Source organism: Leopardus geoffroyi, chromosome D2 (assembly GCF_018350155.1).
Source record: "Leopardus geoffroyi isolate Oge1 chromosome D2, O.geoffroyi_Oge1_pat1.0, whole genome shotgun sequence".
NCBI classification, from domain to species: Eukaryota; Metazoa; Chordata; class Mammalia; order Carnivora; family Felidae; genus Leopardus; species Leopardus geoffroyi.
In genome coordinates, this window is record NC_059334.1 from 73,869,953 (window position 1) to 73,885,980 (window position 16,028).

At 51.4% G+C, this 16,028-nt stretch overlaps 1 protein-coding gene across 2 annotated transcripts in view; it reads right to left on the reverse strand.

The window, feature by feature from the left end:
• The window catches only part of HSPA12A (heat shock protein family A (Hsp70) member 12A), a 168,119-nt gene that overhangs the window by 4,875 nt on the left and 147,216 nt on the right, over positions 1–16,028 (reverse strand). For both annotated transcript variants that reach the window (XM_045439079.1, XM_045439080.1), the window contains 5 exons: positions 9,175–9,346; positions 5,213–5,299; positions 4,565–4,669; positions 3,305–3,563; positions 392–495 (listed from right to left, as the gene is read on the reverse strand). In XM_045439079.1, coding sequence (XP_045295035.1) covers positions 392–495; positions 3,305–3,563; positions 4,565–4,669; positions 5,213–5,299; positions 9,175–9,346 — 727 coding nt within the window. The remainder of the gene's footprint in view (positions 1–391; positions 496–3,304; positions 3,564–4,564; positions 4,670–5,212; positions 5,300–9,174; positions 9,347–16,028) is intronic.

The following is a 16,028-nucleotide window of genomic DNA, read 5'->3' on the forward strand; positions in this document are numbered from 1 at the left end:
GGAGACCTTTCTTTGGTCCACGTAAGTGGGCCCCCTCCCCAGCAAAGATTATGGTTCCCCATGCATCCTGATAAAGCAAAGACTGTGCATTCCCTAGGCCCTGTCACTCCAGGATAATACTGCTGCAGAGTTCCCGGCTCCCTGACTTTCGAAGCCAAACTCAAGGCCCAGGTGAAGACAGGCTCTGGGCTGCTGTGCGGTACCTGAGGGGAGGGATCTGGAGAGCCTATGCCCAGCAACCTCCCACATACATGCCCAGGCCCCGGCCTGTGGCTCCCAGCCCCTGACCCCCTGCCAGTCTGACTTCACATGCTCTAGCTGGTCATGCCAGAAAAGTCAGTCCCCATTCAGCTCTGCCCCACTGAGTGGCCGAGCCCTGGCTCATACTTACGGAGATGCTCAATGATGCTGTCAATGGTTGGCTTGAAAAGGGCATTCATGGCATCTGGGCTCATCCTCAGCATCCCCTGCGAGGACCACTTCACAAAATCCACGCTGTGGGGGTGTGGCACAGAGAGAAATGAGAAGTGAGAGTATAGAGAAGACCCAGGCTACTATGCGCAGAGATGGCCCCTGACAGAACAGAACAGCTGTCACATTTAAGGGAACCGAAGGGTTTGAAAGTCCTTGGAAATACCTTCGACTGCCACAACCCAGACCCTTAGATGCTCAAAAGCTAAGACATAGCCTCTTGGTTTTCTCTTTGCTTTGTGTTGTGGCCAGCCTTCCCTTGGGATAGTGGAAGCCGAATTCTAGTGCAAAAGACAGGGAAAGAAGTGAAGGGGTCTCTCTCGTTTGAATGACCACATTTTACAGTCAAGCGATAGTCGGATTCAAGTCCACTGAAGGCTCATATGATGTGTCCACGGTGCTGCTGCATCTGGCCACAGACCTGTGTGCTCAAGTGCATTTCCTTGAGCCCTGCAGGCACCTGTCCCCTGACAGTGAGAAGCCCCGTCCTACCAGGATGCCCCTTTCTCTGTCAAAGGTGCAGCACGTCCAGAGCAGAAAGAACACCAGACAAGGAGCCAGGACTGCTGGGCTCCGGGACGGCCTCCACCACTCAGAGGCTGCGGGACTTTGGGGCAAGCTGGCCTGCATTTTGTCTGAGCCCCAGTCTCGTGTCTGGAAATCAAGGATAACACAACTCGTCTTACCTTTCTCACAGCGGTCGTCAAGATCAAGTTCAATATCACATCTGTGAAAACACTTTGGAAATTTTCTGGCACTAAAGGAATGCCAGGGACTGCACGTCCCCCACCCATTCTCAAGTTCAAAGAAGCCAAGCAAATGGCATCTCTGTCCCTGAAGCGAAGCACACACCAGCCCCTTCCTAGCCTCACATTCTAGGTGCTGCCAGGTCTCCCTGACCAGGCATCTTTCTGTGGCCTCGGCCACAGGACAATGTGGTGTGGCATGGAATGACTCCGTGGCTGGCTGTGGCCAGTCTCCCCAGGAGAGCTGACAGGCCGCAGAACTGTGGAGCAGGACTTGGGGTTAGACTCGGAACAGGTGCCTGTGGGGAGGGGGCCAGTGGACAGAGAGAACATGAGTCTAGGCAGAGTCTGGCTAGGGACTTGCTCCAAGGTCAAGAAGACCTACAATCCTATCCACTTCATTTCCCACTAAATGGAACCTGGGCTTCTTAGAGAAATGGCCGATTGCAGGTCTGGGATGGGGAATATACAAGATGAGCCAGAAGTCAGATCAAAATCACATCAACGGGACTCAGGAGCCAACTTAAAGAGGCTCCTACTGGCCAAGATGGGACATTTTGACCATCACTAAGGATATAACTGCCATGGTTTAAAATACGTCAAACATGCCTAAATCCACGAAGCCTTAATAATACCCCCTTCTGCCCCCACAAAAGAAAAAAACGCATTTGTCACTTAGGAGAATGCTAGGAAATCAACAATATTTAACAAAAAATTCATAAACGAAAAGAAAGAACCAAATATTTGTCCTGTCTTTCCTATGTGAAATGTATTTCAGTGCAATCAAACCATTGAGAAGAGTTTCTCTCTCCAGAAATAGGCTAGCTGACAAATGAAGACAGAGTGAGAGACTAAGGGGCTATCCCTTAACATAACGGACCTAGGCAACTCCCCTCCGTGGCTGCTGACATCACAAAAGAAGCAACGAGCAAATAGCATGTGTTCCCTGACTTGATGTGACAGGAGGACACACTACCACCCATGAGGTAGGTTTGCCAAAAACTCAAATTGAACCTGACCAGATCTCTAGCTCCGTCTGCCAATTTGTCAAAAATACCAGGGGACCAAACACGTTATGTGAGCGTACGATAAACAAAAAACCCGGACTGCGGGAAACTCTATGGGACGATCAGCTTTGTCATCTAATAATAACTGTAAAGAAAACGCAGGAGAGGGAACCCATATAGTAAGCGGGACTTAGGGGCCTATCAGATAACCGCTATGGAGAGCCATCTTTTGGATATCAGTGCAAACTGAAAAACATATAAGGCAGTTGGAAAAATTGTAATGTTAGCTGGGAATTGGAGGATATTGAAGAACTCGTGTCAAGTGTGATGGTGATAACAGCATTATGGTAATGATTTTAAATTTATCTTAGCGATACCTACTGACATATTCATGGATGAGATGATGATCAGATTTGCTTTAAAATACTTGGGAGAGCGTGCACGAGGATTTAGACTGGCCAGGAGGTGACAGCTGTTGAAGTTGTGTCACGAGGTTCATTTTGCACAGGGAATGTTTGAAATCTTCTGCTATAAAAAGATTTTTAGAAGCCTGTGATTTTTGTCTATCAATTTTGTCATCCAGCTTTCACACAGCTTCCAAATGTCCATTTTGCAACAAGCTGAGCTACGAACACTTGCCTGTAGCCAAGAGACTCCGAGCCCCATGGGATTTTGCTCAACAGATATTTACTGAGCACCTCTACGTTGTACCAGGTTCTGTTGTAGATGCTGGGGATACAGCAGAGGCCAAAACCACAAAATTCCCTGCTTTCACAAAGCTTATGGTTATTGGCACCTAATAAAAGCTAACACAGAAACAGAAGTTTTCAGGTCCCAGGCATTGTGCTAAGTGTCTAACTTTTAAACTCACTTTATCCTCACAACAACCCTTTGAGGTAAGTGGAATGATCGCTTCCATTTTCCAGACGAAAAACTGAGGAACAGAGAAGGTGAGTCACTTGGCCAAGGTCACACAGCTTGTGTGTAGTATTGGAACTCAGAAGCCACACCCCCTTCCTCCCTGCCCTCGGGAGGATCCACCCCCTAGAATGGCCTAAGCCAAAGGTGAATCCCACTCACTTGCTCTTCCTCAAGGCGTGCTCCACGCTGTGGCCACGGAACTTCTTGTAGTAGTCGATGAAGGAGAAGGGCAGGGTGATGTTCAGTGGGTTAGTTCGGTCTGGGGCAGCCGCCCTCTTACGAGACTCAAATGCAATCATTAAGTCAACCCAGGCCGCGGGACGCTTGATTTTGAATTGTTCGATAAAATCCTCTCCAAATATTTTACACAGAAGTTTTTCAAATTCATAATCTACTCCTAAGGATCCGTAGGGTCCACCTGAGTCAAGCACAAAATGAGAGCCCGCCGTGTGAAAATGGAATTCAGACTCCGAGAGACATCCTACCCCGCGTTCTTCTCTGAAACACAAAGTCGCACGAACTTGGGCCCAGTGAGCAAACAGACAGCAGCTACGGTTTTTACTTAAGCTTGAAAACCCTCCAGTTCTCATTCCAGGTGGAGAGACTTTCCCCTACAGAATCACTCATCAACAAGCTTGTTAAAATCAATTATATTTTAAATAAAATTGATACACATAAGTAACTAGGAGCATCGCGGTATTCCTACCCAAGAAATCCAGGGACAGGGTCTGGAAAATCAGCAGGCCCACTGAGGAGACCCTGTGATCTATTACTTATTCATCATCCCACCCCCACCAAGGGAGAGAGCCTGTTGCTTGCTTTGCCAACTTTGATCCAAGACCGGGTGTCCCGAGACCTCCCTAGAAAGCTTAACCGTGGCACTAAAACACAGGTGACAAATCAGATGACAATCATATCCTTCCAGAACTTCCAGAAAGAAACTCCCTTGGCCAGGATCTAAAACAGGCTCATTGTATGCCAAAACCCAAGTTACGGTGGTTTGTGTTTTAAAACTTTTTTTTTTTTTTAATGTTTATTTACTTTTGAGACAGAGAGAGAGCATGAGTGGGGGACGGGCAGAGAGAGAGGGAGACCCAGAATCGGAAGCAGGCTCCAGGCTCTGAGCGGTCAGCATAGAGCCTGACGCGGGGCTCGAACCCACAGACCGTGAGATCATGACCTGAGCCGAAGTCGGATGCTCAACCGACTGAGCCCCCCCAGGCGCCCCTACGGTGGTTTGTGTTTTGAAGAGCATTTAACTGCATCTTGCTCTCTGGCCCCACACGGGCATCTGGGTATCGTACCCCTCGGGGCCTGGAATCCCACGTGCAGACAGCAGTGAGAGAAGGAAATAGCAAGAGAAATCGGACAGGAGAGAAACAGCTCAGGAAGGAGAAAATCAGTCATGCCGGGGCTCACCTGTTGCTTTATACAGTTCTTTAAGGTGTCCTTCCGGTAGCCGTATCTGATGGACAGTCAGGTCGACGGTGCCACCGCCACTGTCCACAACCACGTACTTGTCACCTGGTTAAAAACATCCACCCTTTACATCGGCCGCTGGTCGGCCCCATCCTGAAACAAGCTGGGGGGTGATGACTCGGTACACCCAGCTAAACTCCCGGCAACACTTCTCATTAATACAGCGGTGTCGCTGATTAGCCGCTCGGCAAGTTATTCCCGACGGAAGAGACCCGGGGAGTGTCTGCCCAGGAGTGCTCATTGCCGGTGAGCATGGCGATAAAGAACCCAGACGAGCGAATCTTTAAAGCTGCTGCAGACCTGGCAGGTACGAGTGGACAATGTCCTGCTATCGCATGACCTGCTGTTTAACCCAAGACTTACTCTGGAACCGGGGAGCTCCAGTTCCTGCTTTTCTTCGGAAGAGTCTGTATGGTTTTGTAACATGCAAACTTACAGGCCCCAAAAAGTTCTCCTTGGCGCAGTGGTCTTTAAAACCAACCGATTTTGAACATTTTCCAGAAATGCAAAAGGAGCAAACAGGAATGCATTTTTGCCAGCAGCACAAAACGCATCCAGCAAGGGGCAAAGGACGTTCAAGGACGCTACCTTCCTCCAGCTCGGACCAGATCTCTCCTATGACATTCTCCACCAAAAAGGTCCGACTCTGCCGGTTACGCCGTATGTGCTCCTTAGCTAGTGGCCGACAGAAAGAAAAGGACGGGTGAGAAAGCATGAAAAGGCTGGCAGTCATCTGCAGTCAGCGGAGGCAACAGCGTGAGGTTTAGGGAGGGAACGTGTAGCGATACTTGACCAAAATGATTACATAAACACAACACTGGGAACCTCAGAGCCAGACCATTTTCACCAGTGTCTGTCTATTCACTGCATGGCAGCTGGGCCTGTACCCTGCTGGAAGGCTCATCCTGGAGAAGCCCTTCCCCCCCAGTGACACTTTCTGGGGTAAAGGGTTAATAAATCAACCAAATTCCTGGCTTTGCTGTCCCAGGGAGGAACTTGTCTGCCAAGAAGCTTGCAGTGCACTTGGTTAAATAATTTCACCTCAAGGAACTCTGTCTGCCGCAAGGAATGTCGGGTATGTTTTCCTAATCTGGATGCTGGATAAACTGCATGGAAGCCATTTCCCCGACCTGGGTGAAGCCAATGTGCTCTTCCGCCACCAGGTGGCGCTTCAGCCACAGGTGGCCCATCCAAACCTAGCAAAGCCCTGGCCACCTTTTTCCTAACACTGGGGAACGACATGGCTGTGGCCCCCGGGGGCGCTGAGGGGCTGTGACGCCTTGGGTGGGGTCACTGCATCCCTCACAGGCCCCCCGACAGCTCTGTGAGGCAGACAAGGCACAAATCATCATCCTTCTGTTCAGAGGAGGAAACCAGGTCAGACAAGGTTAAGGGACTTGCAGTTCCCACGACTCTGTCTTGCAGCTCAAAATCAACCTTTGGGCCATGGACCCTCATGCCTTTGAGATTTAACGATTTACACTGAAATCTGAAAAAGCAGAATACGAATGTTAGGAGATGGGAAAGGTGCCACGAGAGGGTAGCTGGGAACCAGCAGGGCACAGCCGAGGTGGGAAGTGGGGCAAATCATTTAACCCCTCTGGGCCTCACCTTCCCCATCCATAAAATGGGGATAATAACACTTGGCCTCAGTTCCTCACCAGCAGAGCAGGGACTGGTTCTCTGATTTTTCCTCAGCACCCAATGTGACACCCAGCACACAGTAGGTGATAAGGAAGGCAAAGCACCAAGTATGAGACCTGCTACCCAAGAAATGGCCACTCCAGTGAACAACTTAGAGCAACCCCCAACTTCGCAGATAAAGTCTCTGTCCACTGCTCTGCTGCCCCATCCCACAACCTAGCCCCCCACCAATTTTTCCCGTCCCTAAACTGGTGCTGCTGACTTGGAAGTGCCTTATAAATCCGTCTGTTGTTAGTTATCCAATTAAGGACCCTTGACCCTCTAGCCTCTTCTAGCAAGGAGCACTGTGTTTGCAAAACAATGTCTTCCCTGGGGATTAGAATGGCAAGTGCCTGTCAGCTCTGAATTCCTTGGGCCTTGGAGTACAGTGGTGAGGCCCTCGGATCAAAGAGTCCCTGCAGACCTGGGAGGGATCCCCAAACTCCTGTTCCCAGCACTGGCTCCCCCGTGAACTTCTATCGCGGACCTTGTTGGGGGCATTTGGTTTGCTGAAACAATCTAGACGGCTAACAAATGGCAGTCCTAAAAAATGACCAAGCAAGGGGCACCTGGGTGTCTCAGTCGGTTAAGCGTCCGATTTCGGCTCAGGTCATGATCTCACGGTTTGTGAGTTCAAGCCCTGCGTCGGGCTCTGTGCTGACAGCTCAGAGCCTGGAGCCTGTTTCAGATTCTGTGCCTCCCTCTCTCTCTGCCCCTCCCCTGCTCACATTCTGTTTCTCTCTCTCTCTCAAAAATAAACAGTAAAAAAAAAAAAAAAAAAAAAAAAAGACCAAGCAAGACTAATAAAACATATTCTGAGCTCTCAAAAAAATTATCACACTTTGGGGCAAATTAAGCCCAACATTAAGAAAAATGTATCTTTTACTGATCTCATGAAACCCTTTTGGCGCAAAATAATGCTAACAGCAACCCTGCGGTGCTGGGGGCACAGTGGCATTCCCATTCCCGTCAGTAGTGTCCATGGGGCGCCCATCACGAAGGAGCATCTGAGGGCAGAGAACAGCCCAGAAGGGCTCAGGGCCTTAACGCCATCCAGGGTACTCCTGATTAAGTGCTCTGCCAGGCCTCCCCAGGCAGCACCCCTTCCTTCTGGGAGACAGACCAACTGTAAAGCAAGGCTGAGACAGAACCCCTGCGTCACTGCCCCTCTGAGGGGTGGTGGCCAACAATTTGAGGATTTCAAAAACCAAAAAGACCCTCTGAGCACAAGACAAGAGCAAATCCCACAAGGCACGGGACACAGACACAGTGTGGGGTGGACAGGCCATGTTAAAGGAAAGGGAACCAAAACCTGAGCCCTCGGGGAAGGCAAGCATTCAAAACCAGTTTCCCCTTCCATGCGAATGTTACACTTCAGAAGCATTAGGAGCCGCACTACAATTAGCTAATTCTGACATGAATTTTTGTTTATGAACCGGCAGGAAGTAGCATGTAAGATATGAAGCCCAGTCAGTCATGCGTCTCTTTTCCAATTACAGTGATGAAGACGAAAATTTAATTAAATAGGCTGTGCTGAGTATGTAACATGTTAACACATTTGACTTAGTTAGCAGTAAGGCCAGCCGCAGCATGCCTCGGTGGAGGCTGAGCATTGCCCAGAAAAAGCAAATCGAGCCCTCAGAGTCAAAGGAGAGCCTGCTCGCTTCTGTTCCAGGTGAATCAGGTCTGAGGTGTTAGCACTTAGGCCCGGCAGCCTGAGACAGCAGCCTGGGGACCAAGGGAATGCCTGGCCATTGTCTCGTGGCTGAGGTTCACAGACTCCTCCATCTTGGGTTGAAAATGCAGAGTGGTGGCCTCTGGGGCAGAGTGGCCCCCATGAAGAGGAAGAGGAGAGTTCTGGAGGAGAGGACCCAGGGCCTGGGCAGGAATGCACACCTGCAAAGGCTGAGCCAGGGCCCCAGTGCCTTGGGCAGTACAGAGACAGGCTTTGGGTGTGGGGAGCAAGGAAAACTTGGAACCAGGCTGTAGGGGGACAATGGGCCGCAGTTCTAGCTAACGTTCTCCCTCTCCTCCTCCCTTCCAGGGCCTTCCAGGATGGGGTGGGCATGGGTGACGGGTGGGTTTCTGCCCTCGAGGCCCTGACCTGGAAACGGCACTCACAGCGCTCTGATTAGTGCCTAAACTCGCTCACGTCGGTGGCTCTGACCCTGACCTAGGATGTCTGAAAACTCTGTGGCCCTGGACAGACTCACAGAGCCCTGGATACCAGGGAAAACGGTTCTTAGGACCAAGAATGTGACCAACTGGCACACAAGTAACTACTAAAGAGAAAAAGTTCCTTAATACCCATCCTGGATCTCCCTAGGCGGTACTCCTTCCCACAGCTACGTGAGCACCAGTGGGGTCAGGAAGTCTCCGCCCCTTTCATCCGTATTTTAAACTCTCGCCAGGTTCACGGTTAAGACACATAATGAGCTCATCACACACGAAGCGGCCCCAGTGAGTGAGTCAGCAATAAATCAACAGCCTTAATGGGGGAATTAATAACAGGCCAAGTGGGATTAGATTAAGAATCAGTTAATAAACAAGAAAAATTAAAAGCCTAGTAAAATGTAAAACCAGGAGCTGCTCTGGGGCCATCTCTCCGGTTCCTGGAGAGAAGCACCCTTCCCACACCTGAGGCACACGTGTGGGAGGTGATGAACCAGGGTGACCACTGCGGAGTTTACAAGGGGCCCTGGAGGGGTCCCGGAGGGGGCGCTGAGAACAGACGTGCTCACAGCCGACCCCTCTGGGAACATCTCGGTTCTTCATTACCGCGCTAAATGCCTTAAATAATCAGGGCCCAAAACATGCAGGGTTGGGATGGGAGAGAGCGGGGAGGGGAGAGAGAGAGCAGGAGGTACCCTGTGCAAACCCAGCTCCCACTGTGTCACTGGAGCTGTACCCGTTGACCGCGGCCTTGCTGCTCAGCTCGATCATCTGGTGCAGCCGCAGCTTCCGGCAGTAGATGGAGGCCGCCTCGGGCTCCAAGGCAATGATGAGCTGCTCCGAGTTGTCCGGGGAGGCCAGGCCTGCCTGGAAGACAGAGGCAGAGGCTGGGACCCAGGCTCCCCAGGCAGTACCACTCTGAGGACACTCACCTTGCACCTACACCCCCAAGGAAGGGACAGCCAAGCTCTGCTTGCTTAATTCCCTCCATAGATCTCTGCAGCGCTATCGATCAGGGGTGACTGGGTGCTGGGCCCCAAGCCAGGCACCCAAACACTGCGGAGTGGACAAAGAAAACGTATGAGTGCTTCTGGGAAAGGCAGGGCCCTCCGGGTCATGGGGCCTCTTACATTTGGGACTTGCTTGGCCCAGAACTGAGATGCATGAAGGGGGAAAGGCCCCAAAGCTCTGTAAACCACCAGAAGATGGAAGGCAGGTAGTCTGTTTCTGGTTACAATGGGCCAGGTGGTCTAAGAGCAAACCCCGATATTTGGTGGCCTAGGAAACAATGGACCATGGTTGGGCCTCAGCCATGCACGCATTTGATTTGGCTGTATGGGAATCAGACATGACTTCAGCACGCTAGGACTCCAGGGCTCTGGGAGAAAGCCCTCCTGAAATCCCACGTAGTCTCACGTTTTCTAGAATATGGGTCAAAAGGCAGCTGGCAGTTATTTTACTCAAAGCCTTTACCCCTTTAATAGCTGAAATGCTTTTGCTCTGTGACATATGGCTCGTTCCAGTCACAGACCCTTACAAGAGCCAGCCAGGAGGCTCCAGGAGCACTCTTCTGAGGGCACTCAGAGAAATGAGCCTGGCGGGGCCTGTGACACGTTCCTGCCCACCTCCTGTGGCCTTGAACTGGAGCGGGAGGCCTCACTTGCTTGTTGGAGCTGTTCAGGCCCAAGGGGTCCTGGTTACCAGCAAGACGGACCAGAGAAGCACTCTTCGGCCGTTACCACTGTTTGCTCTCTGTGTTGCCGTTTCCTAGGGAACCTCGGGATGCTGCCCTTGTGCCCCAGCCACTTTGGAGAAGACCCCAGGTCTACACCAGACCCATAAGGTTTAGTGACTCAACCTGTAGATCAGGGATGGAAGGTCTAATGCCACATATGCATAGTGACCTCTCACCGGGAGGAGCCGGCCTAGACTCACAGAGGGAAGGGGCTTAGGAGGTTCAATTATTGTGCAAGGAGATGGGGGGGCGGGGTCAGGTTAGAATATCAGAAATGCTAAAAGGGCTGTCTTGGCCTTTTGTCCAATGTCTTCACTTTATTTTTTTTAACTTTTTTTTTTTTTAACGTTTATTTATTTTTGAGAGAGAGAAGGAGAAACAGCATGAGCAAGGAAGGGGCAGAGAGAGAGGGAGACACAGAATCCGAAGCAGGCTCCAGGCTCCAGGCTCCGAGCTGTCAGCAGAGCCCTACACGAGGCTCAAACTCACAAACCACACATGAAATCATGACCTGAGCTGAAGTTGGAGCCTTAACCAACTGAGCCACCCAGGCGCCCCTAACGTCTTCACTTTATGCAGAAAGAAACCAAGGCTCAGAGAAGTGGAATGATCGACTGTCCTGGGTTTCCCAGGACATGAAACCTGCCGGGTGGTCTTAGGCTCAAATGCGGCCGAGCAGGCCTAGGCCCACTCTTGGGCCTTGCAGACCGGCTCCTTTAATTGGTTCTTGGCTCTCCTGCTCTCGGTAACTCCAGGTACTGGTGTGGGACGCAGGCCTTTGGCCTTGAACAAAACTTCCCAGGTGTCTCTACTGCTCCTCCTTCAACTGGTTTAAAGGCACAATCTCTTGACCCATTTACTCCGGAACAGCACTACGTGGCATGTTACCTGTACTCACGTGCAGTCGATTCTCCATAATAACCATACCCCAAATGAACCAATTAATTGTGTCCTAATGAGACACCATTGGCAGGCAGGTGACTTACATCTCCCCCCTCCCGATAGCAAATGCCTCATGAGTGGTAGAACCCCTTCTGGCAGACCGACTCTACAAAACCTACACCATCCACAGAAAAACTGCCTCCTTACTGCCCTGTGCCCTCGGCTGTGGCCAACCACACTGGGGGCATCTGCGCCCATCAGTTTGGTCCCTTGGGTGGAAGAAGCCCAGTGTGCCCATCAGTCAACAGGCCACTGACCTGGCTGCATCACAAGGTTTCCCACTGCTCCCTACTCAAGGGACTAGAAGTCCCACCCCCCAGCCTCACTTTCCCTCAGGGTCACATTAGGCACCCTTAACACCAAGACAGCTGAAGGCTGCAGTGCCCAGTGACAGAGGACAAGGGCTACACACCTACGTGTCACCAGGAAAATTGCAACCTCCGCACCTCAATCCCCAGGGTCCCAGAAGAAATCCAAAATAAAACCAAGAGGAGCCCCCTTCTAAAGGACCGCTCTGGAAGACTGACTTCACCACCTGGCTGGGTTTGTAAAGTCAAGAGCCTCCTAGAACAGAAGTGGACAGGTCCAGCCTCCACAAAACGGGATGAAGAAGGGAAAACTAACTACAAAGAAACAACTAGGCCTAAATGTTTAAGGCACTCTTTCAAAGTTCAGAAGGAAAACAGCCTGGGAGAAGGGGTGGGGGAGGGGAGCACCAGCGCCCTGCCCAAGGGTGGCGGCAAGGAGGAAAGTCTCGCTAGGGCCATGTGTCCCACTGGGATGTCAAGCCGCCAGGCAGTGTCCATGGGGCCAAGAAGAGCTGCGGGAGCCTGAGCTTGGCAGTGGGGGGACAAGTGGGGAAAATAAGAAAAACGAGATGCCTTCATTCCTCTCCCCACCTTCCTTGAAACTGTGAGCGGCCCCTGTGATTTACAGTGAAGTATCCATACAGAAAACTGAATCAAAAAGTCCAGGGGGGAGGGATGCCTGGGTGGCTCAGTTGGTTAAGCATCCGACTTCGGCTCGGGTCATGATCTCGTGGTCCGTGGGTTCGAGCCCCGCATCGGGCTCTGTGCTGACAGCTCGGAGCCTGGAGCCTACTTCAGACTCTGTGTCTCCCTCTCTCTCTCTTTCAAATGTAAGTAAACGTTGAAGGAAAAAAAAAAAAAAAAAAAAGTCATCCAGGGGAACAAAGAGCCCGGAGTCTAGTCATACAACTTGAGGTGCCCGAGTGTAGCCGGTGTGTGACTTACACAATCCAGGTTCCCCCTGGGATGATGCTCCCACATCCTGAACACACGGGAGACACACAGACTGCCCCACACTTCCCAGAACAGCATAGCTGCACCCCTCAAGGGAGGCCTTTCATCTGTCCCTCCCCAGCTGGGCTGGCCTTGGCTCTACAGCAAAAGCTTTGACCCACTTCCACAGAAGGTTCCCCACGGCACCCAGGAGAGGACACAGGTGGGAAGCAGAAGTGCAGAGGACCCCAAAGCAGAGCGAGAAGAAAAGGTAATATTGGCAAGAGGCCCAGGACAAGTAACCACACTCCTGTGCTCAAGCTCAGTGCCCATCCTGCTCCCCAGAGAGAGCGAGAGGCCGTGTCCCCACCAGCAACCCCCACGGGGGCCACAGTGGCGAGCTGCAGGGTTGAGGCAACAGGAGGCGGCTGGCTCTGCCAGATGCCATCTCCCCAGGAGGGGTCCCCGAGCGGCCTGTGGACTCCAAGAAAAAGAAGAGATACAAAAGGATCTTCCAGATTCTGAAAAACCTGGATGTCTTTATCTCCCGGCAGGACGCCTGGAGGGTAGGTTGCAGTTTCTGGGGTTTATATAAACCCCTGCAGTCATTCTCAGCAGCAGCCCTCAACCTGGCACCTGTCAGGAGACCTGGGCTCAGGCCCGGGTCAACCAGAGCAGGGGAAACGCTCACAGCCTTTGCCACTTCTGCCTCTGGAGCTGGTCCCTTGCAGCTGCTGTTCCAGCAGAACTCTCTCTCCACTGGCCCCGGCTGGCCTAGCATCTAGCATATTCTGTCTAGCATATTCATGATCTCCAACTGCAGATCATGCAGAGATAGCAAGCCTCTCCTGCAAGATGCTACGTTTTCTAAGGGCAGCAGCAAGGCCTTCTTGCCCCACCGCACACAGTAGGCGCTCAGGGGGTAGTTGCTGCTGAATGAATGAACGTATGTCCCGCCAGCCAGGCTTCATTCTGTGATCTCCTGGCCCTTGTCTCCAGATAAGTGAATGGGAGCCTTCTGCTGATGTGACCCGGGATTCTAGAAACAGAAAGTGTCTGAGCCAAGAGTGCACCCTCCCATTTGACTCCCGCACGAATCTGGGGTGGCAGGACCCCTGCTGTAGTCGTTCTTAGAGCACTGCTTCCTGGTCATGAGCCCTACCTGGGAGGAACAGGTGTGTGAAAAAACCATGCACGAGGGGGCCCAGGACATGGGTGTTTGCACTGACTGCTCTTCCCTTCAGCCCCGCCGTGAGCCAGGACAACCCGCCAGGGACTGACCATGTGCACGGCCGTGGAGGATGGCCAGACCAGGCAGGTGCCCTGCTGGGCTCACGTCAAGCTGCACGGGCTCCAGCCGCACCCCTTCCGGGTGTCATGGGCTGTCGCTGTTGGTTTTTTTTTCCCCGATGTGATTATTTTTCACTGCAGTTTGTTCAAGGAAAGGAAGCCAGCGCAAGCTGTAACTCCGTGTTAGGTGAGCTCATCGTACGTAAGGGACCGCCTTTTATTTGACAGGCTGCCGGAACCCACTAGCGTCATGCATGTTTCAGGCAAAATGCCTCTAGAAATCAGCTGGACTATTTCCTATGCGTGATGACTATCCCTCAAGACTCAGTGAACTCTCTCCTATTCTAGGTCTTTTCCGAAGGCCTCAGCAGAGGAATCAGCTGTTCCTCCTGTTACCATCTGTTCACGGAATGCTCTTAGAGAGTCTAAAGGTGTCCTGAGGCTGCGAATTATGAAAGATAGAGATTTAACCCACTTTTTCGACAAGCATTTGACACAAGAGGAGTTTTGGGCGTTTCACAGATAAAACGGTATCCATAGAGTGCTCTGCGGTCCCCCACCAACCCCAGCACTGAATCACAGACTTCTGAGCAGAGGCCCCAAACCGTCCATCCACGATGCTGCGCAGAGCCTCATCACCTGCTCTGCATCTGGGCCTCTTACCCCTCCGCCCAGGCCAGTGGAGAGGTGAAGCACAGCCCCCACAGGACTGTGCCATGAACTTGGGCTCAGCATGAAGGAGGGACTCCGATTCCTGCATGCAAGCAGGGTAGATGTGACCAGTTGTCCAGCTGCCCTGACGGAGTACCATTCTACCTCATCCCTCCAGCCCTCCACCTGCAGCCAGGCTGGTGGGCAGCACTTTGGCTGAAAGGTTGGGTGGGCATTCTCAGATCTCAGAAGCTGGGTGGCCAAGAACTGTGGTGTTTGCTCATGCTCTGTATTAGCGTTCTCCAGAGAAACAGAACCAGTAGGATCTTTGTAAGCATAGAAAGAGATTTTTCATAAAGAATTGGCTCACACAATTATGGAGACTGACAAGCCCCAAGGTCTACAGTCAGCAAGCTGGAGAACCATGGGAGCTGATGACATAGTTCCCTTGCCAGGAGGCTGAAGACCCAGGAAGAGCTGATGTTTCAGTTTGAGTCCAAAGGCGGGGGAAAAAAAAGCAAAAAACAAAAAACAAAACAAAAAAACAATGTTCCAATATGAAGGCAGGCAGGCAGGCAGGAGGGTTTCCTTCTTATTCTAGGGAGTTTTTGTTTTAGTCAGGTCTTCAACTGATTGGATGAGGCCCACCCATCCTACAAAGGGCAATCTACTTTATTTAGTCAGTCAATTTAAATGTTAATCTCATTCAAAAATACCCTCGCAGCAACAGTCAGAATGATGTCTGACCAAACATGGCAGTTTACATATCTGGTCAAGTTTACACATAAAATTAACTATCATAGGTACACATTTTTCTTATTCTGTAAAATTAATGGAGAATAAGAAGAGAGAACTGGAGAGATGCCAATTTTGGCCACACTTCATTTCCATTTTGTCATGGGGACTCTTCCAGAAGACAGGCTAAAGACACCATAGACTAGTTGGCAAAGCAGTTGTGCCCCCTTTAACACCCTCCGCCCCGCTTCCCAAAGTACAAAAGGCTTCACTGACCCACTCAGCTGTGAGCCACTTGACAGCGGGGCCTTTATCCTGGTCATACAGGATATGAGTCCAGTGTCGACCATGTCCCATCACACAGAAGTCCTCCAGGATGGATTTAATGAATAAATGAATGAGTTAACAAAGAATGATCGAATGGCCCCTGCCATCTTGAAATCCATTCAGTGACTTTAAACTGTAATTCTTTAAATTTTTCTTTTAATGTTTATTTTTTGAGAGAGAGAAAGAGAGACAGAGCACCGGCAGGGAAGGGGCAGAGAGAGAGGGAGACACAGAGTCCGAAACAGGCTCCAGGCTCCGAGCTGTCAGCACAGAGCCCGACGCGGGTCGAACTCACGGACCGTGAGATCATGACCTGAGCCGAAGTCGGACGCATACCTGACTGAGCCACCCAGGTGCCCCTAAACTGTCATTCTTTAATCAGAATTACACAGAGCCAAAGATTAAGCTGCACACACGCTGCACCAGACAGAAGGTAGCCAGCATCCAAAGGATAGGCCTGTCTACAGTGGGTCTCTGGGCTTCAGAAAGAAGATTCCCCACGTCCATAAACCCGGTCACATTCACCCCTCTGAGGAGCTGCTGATCTATCACCTACCCTCGGAGGTGCCCTTTTGATTCTGCCAAACCCTGGAGGGCACCGCACCCCCAAGTGCCTGGTTTCCTTCCC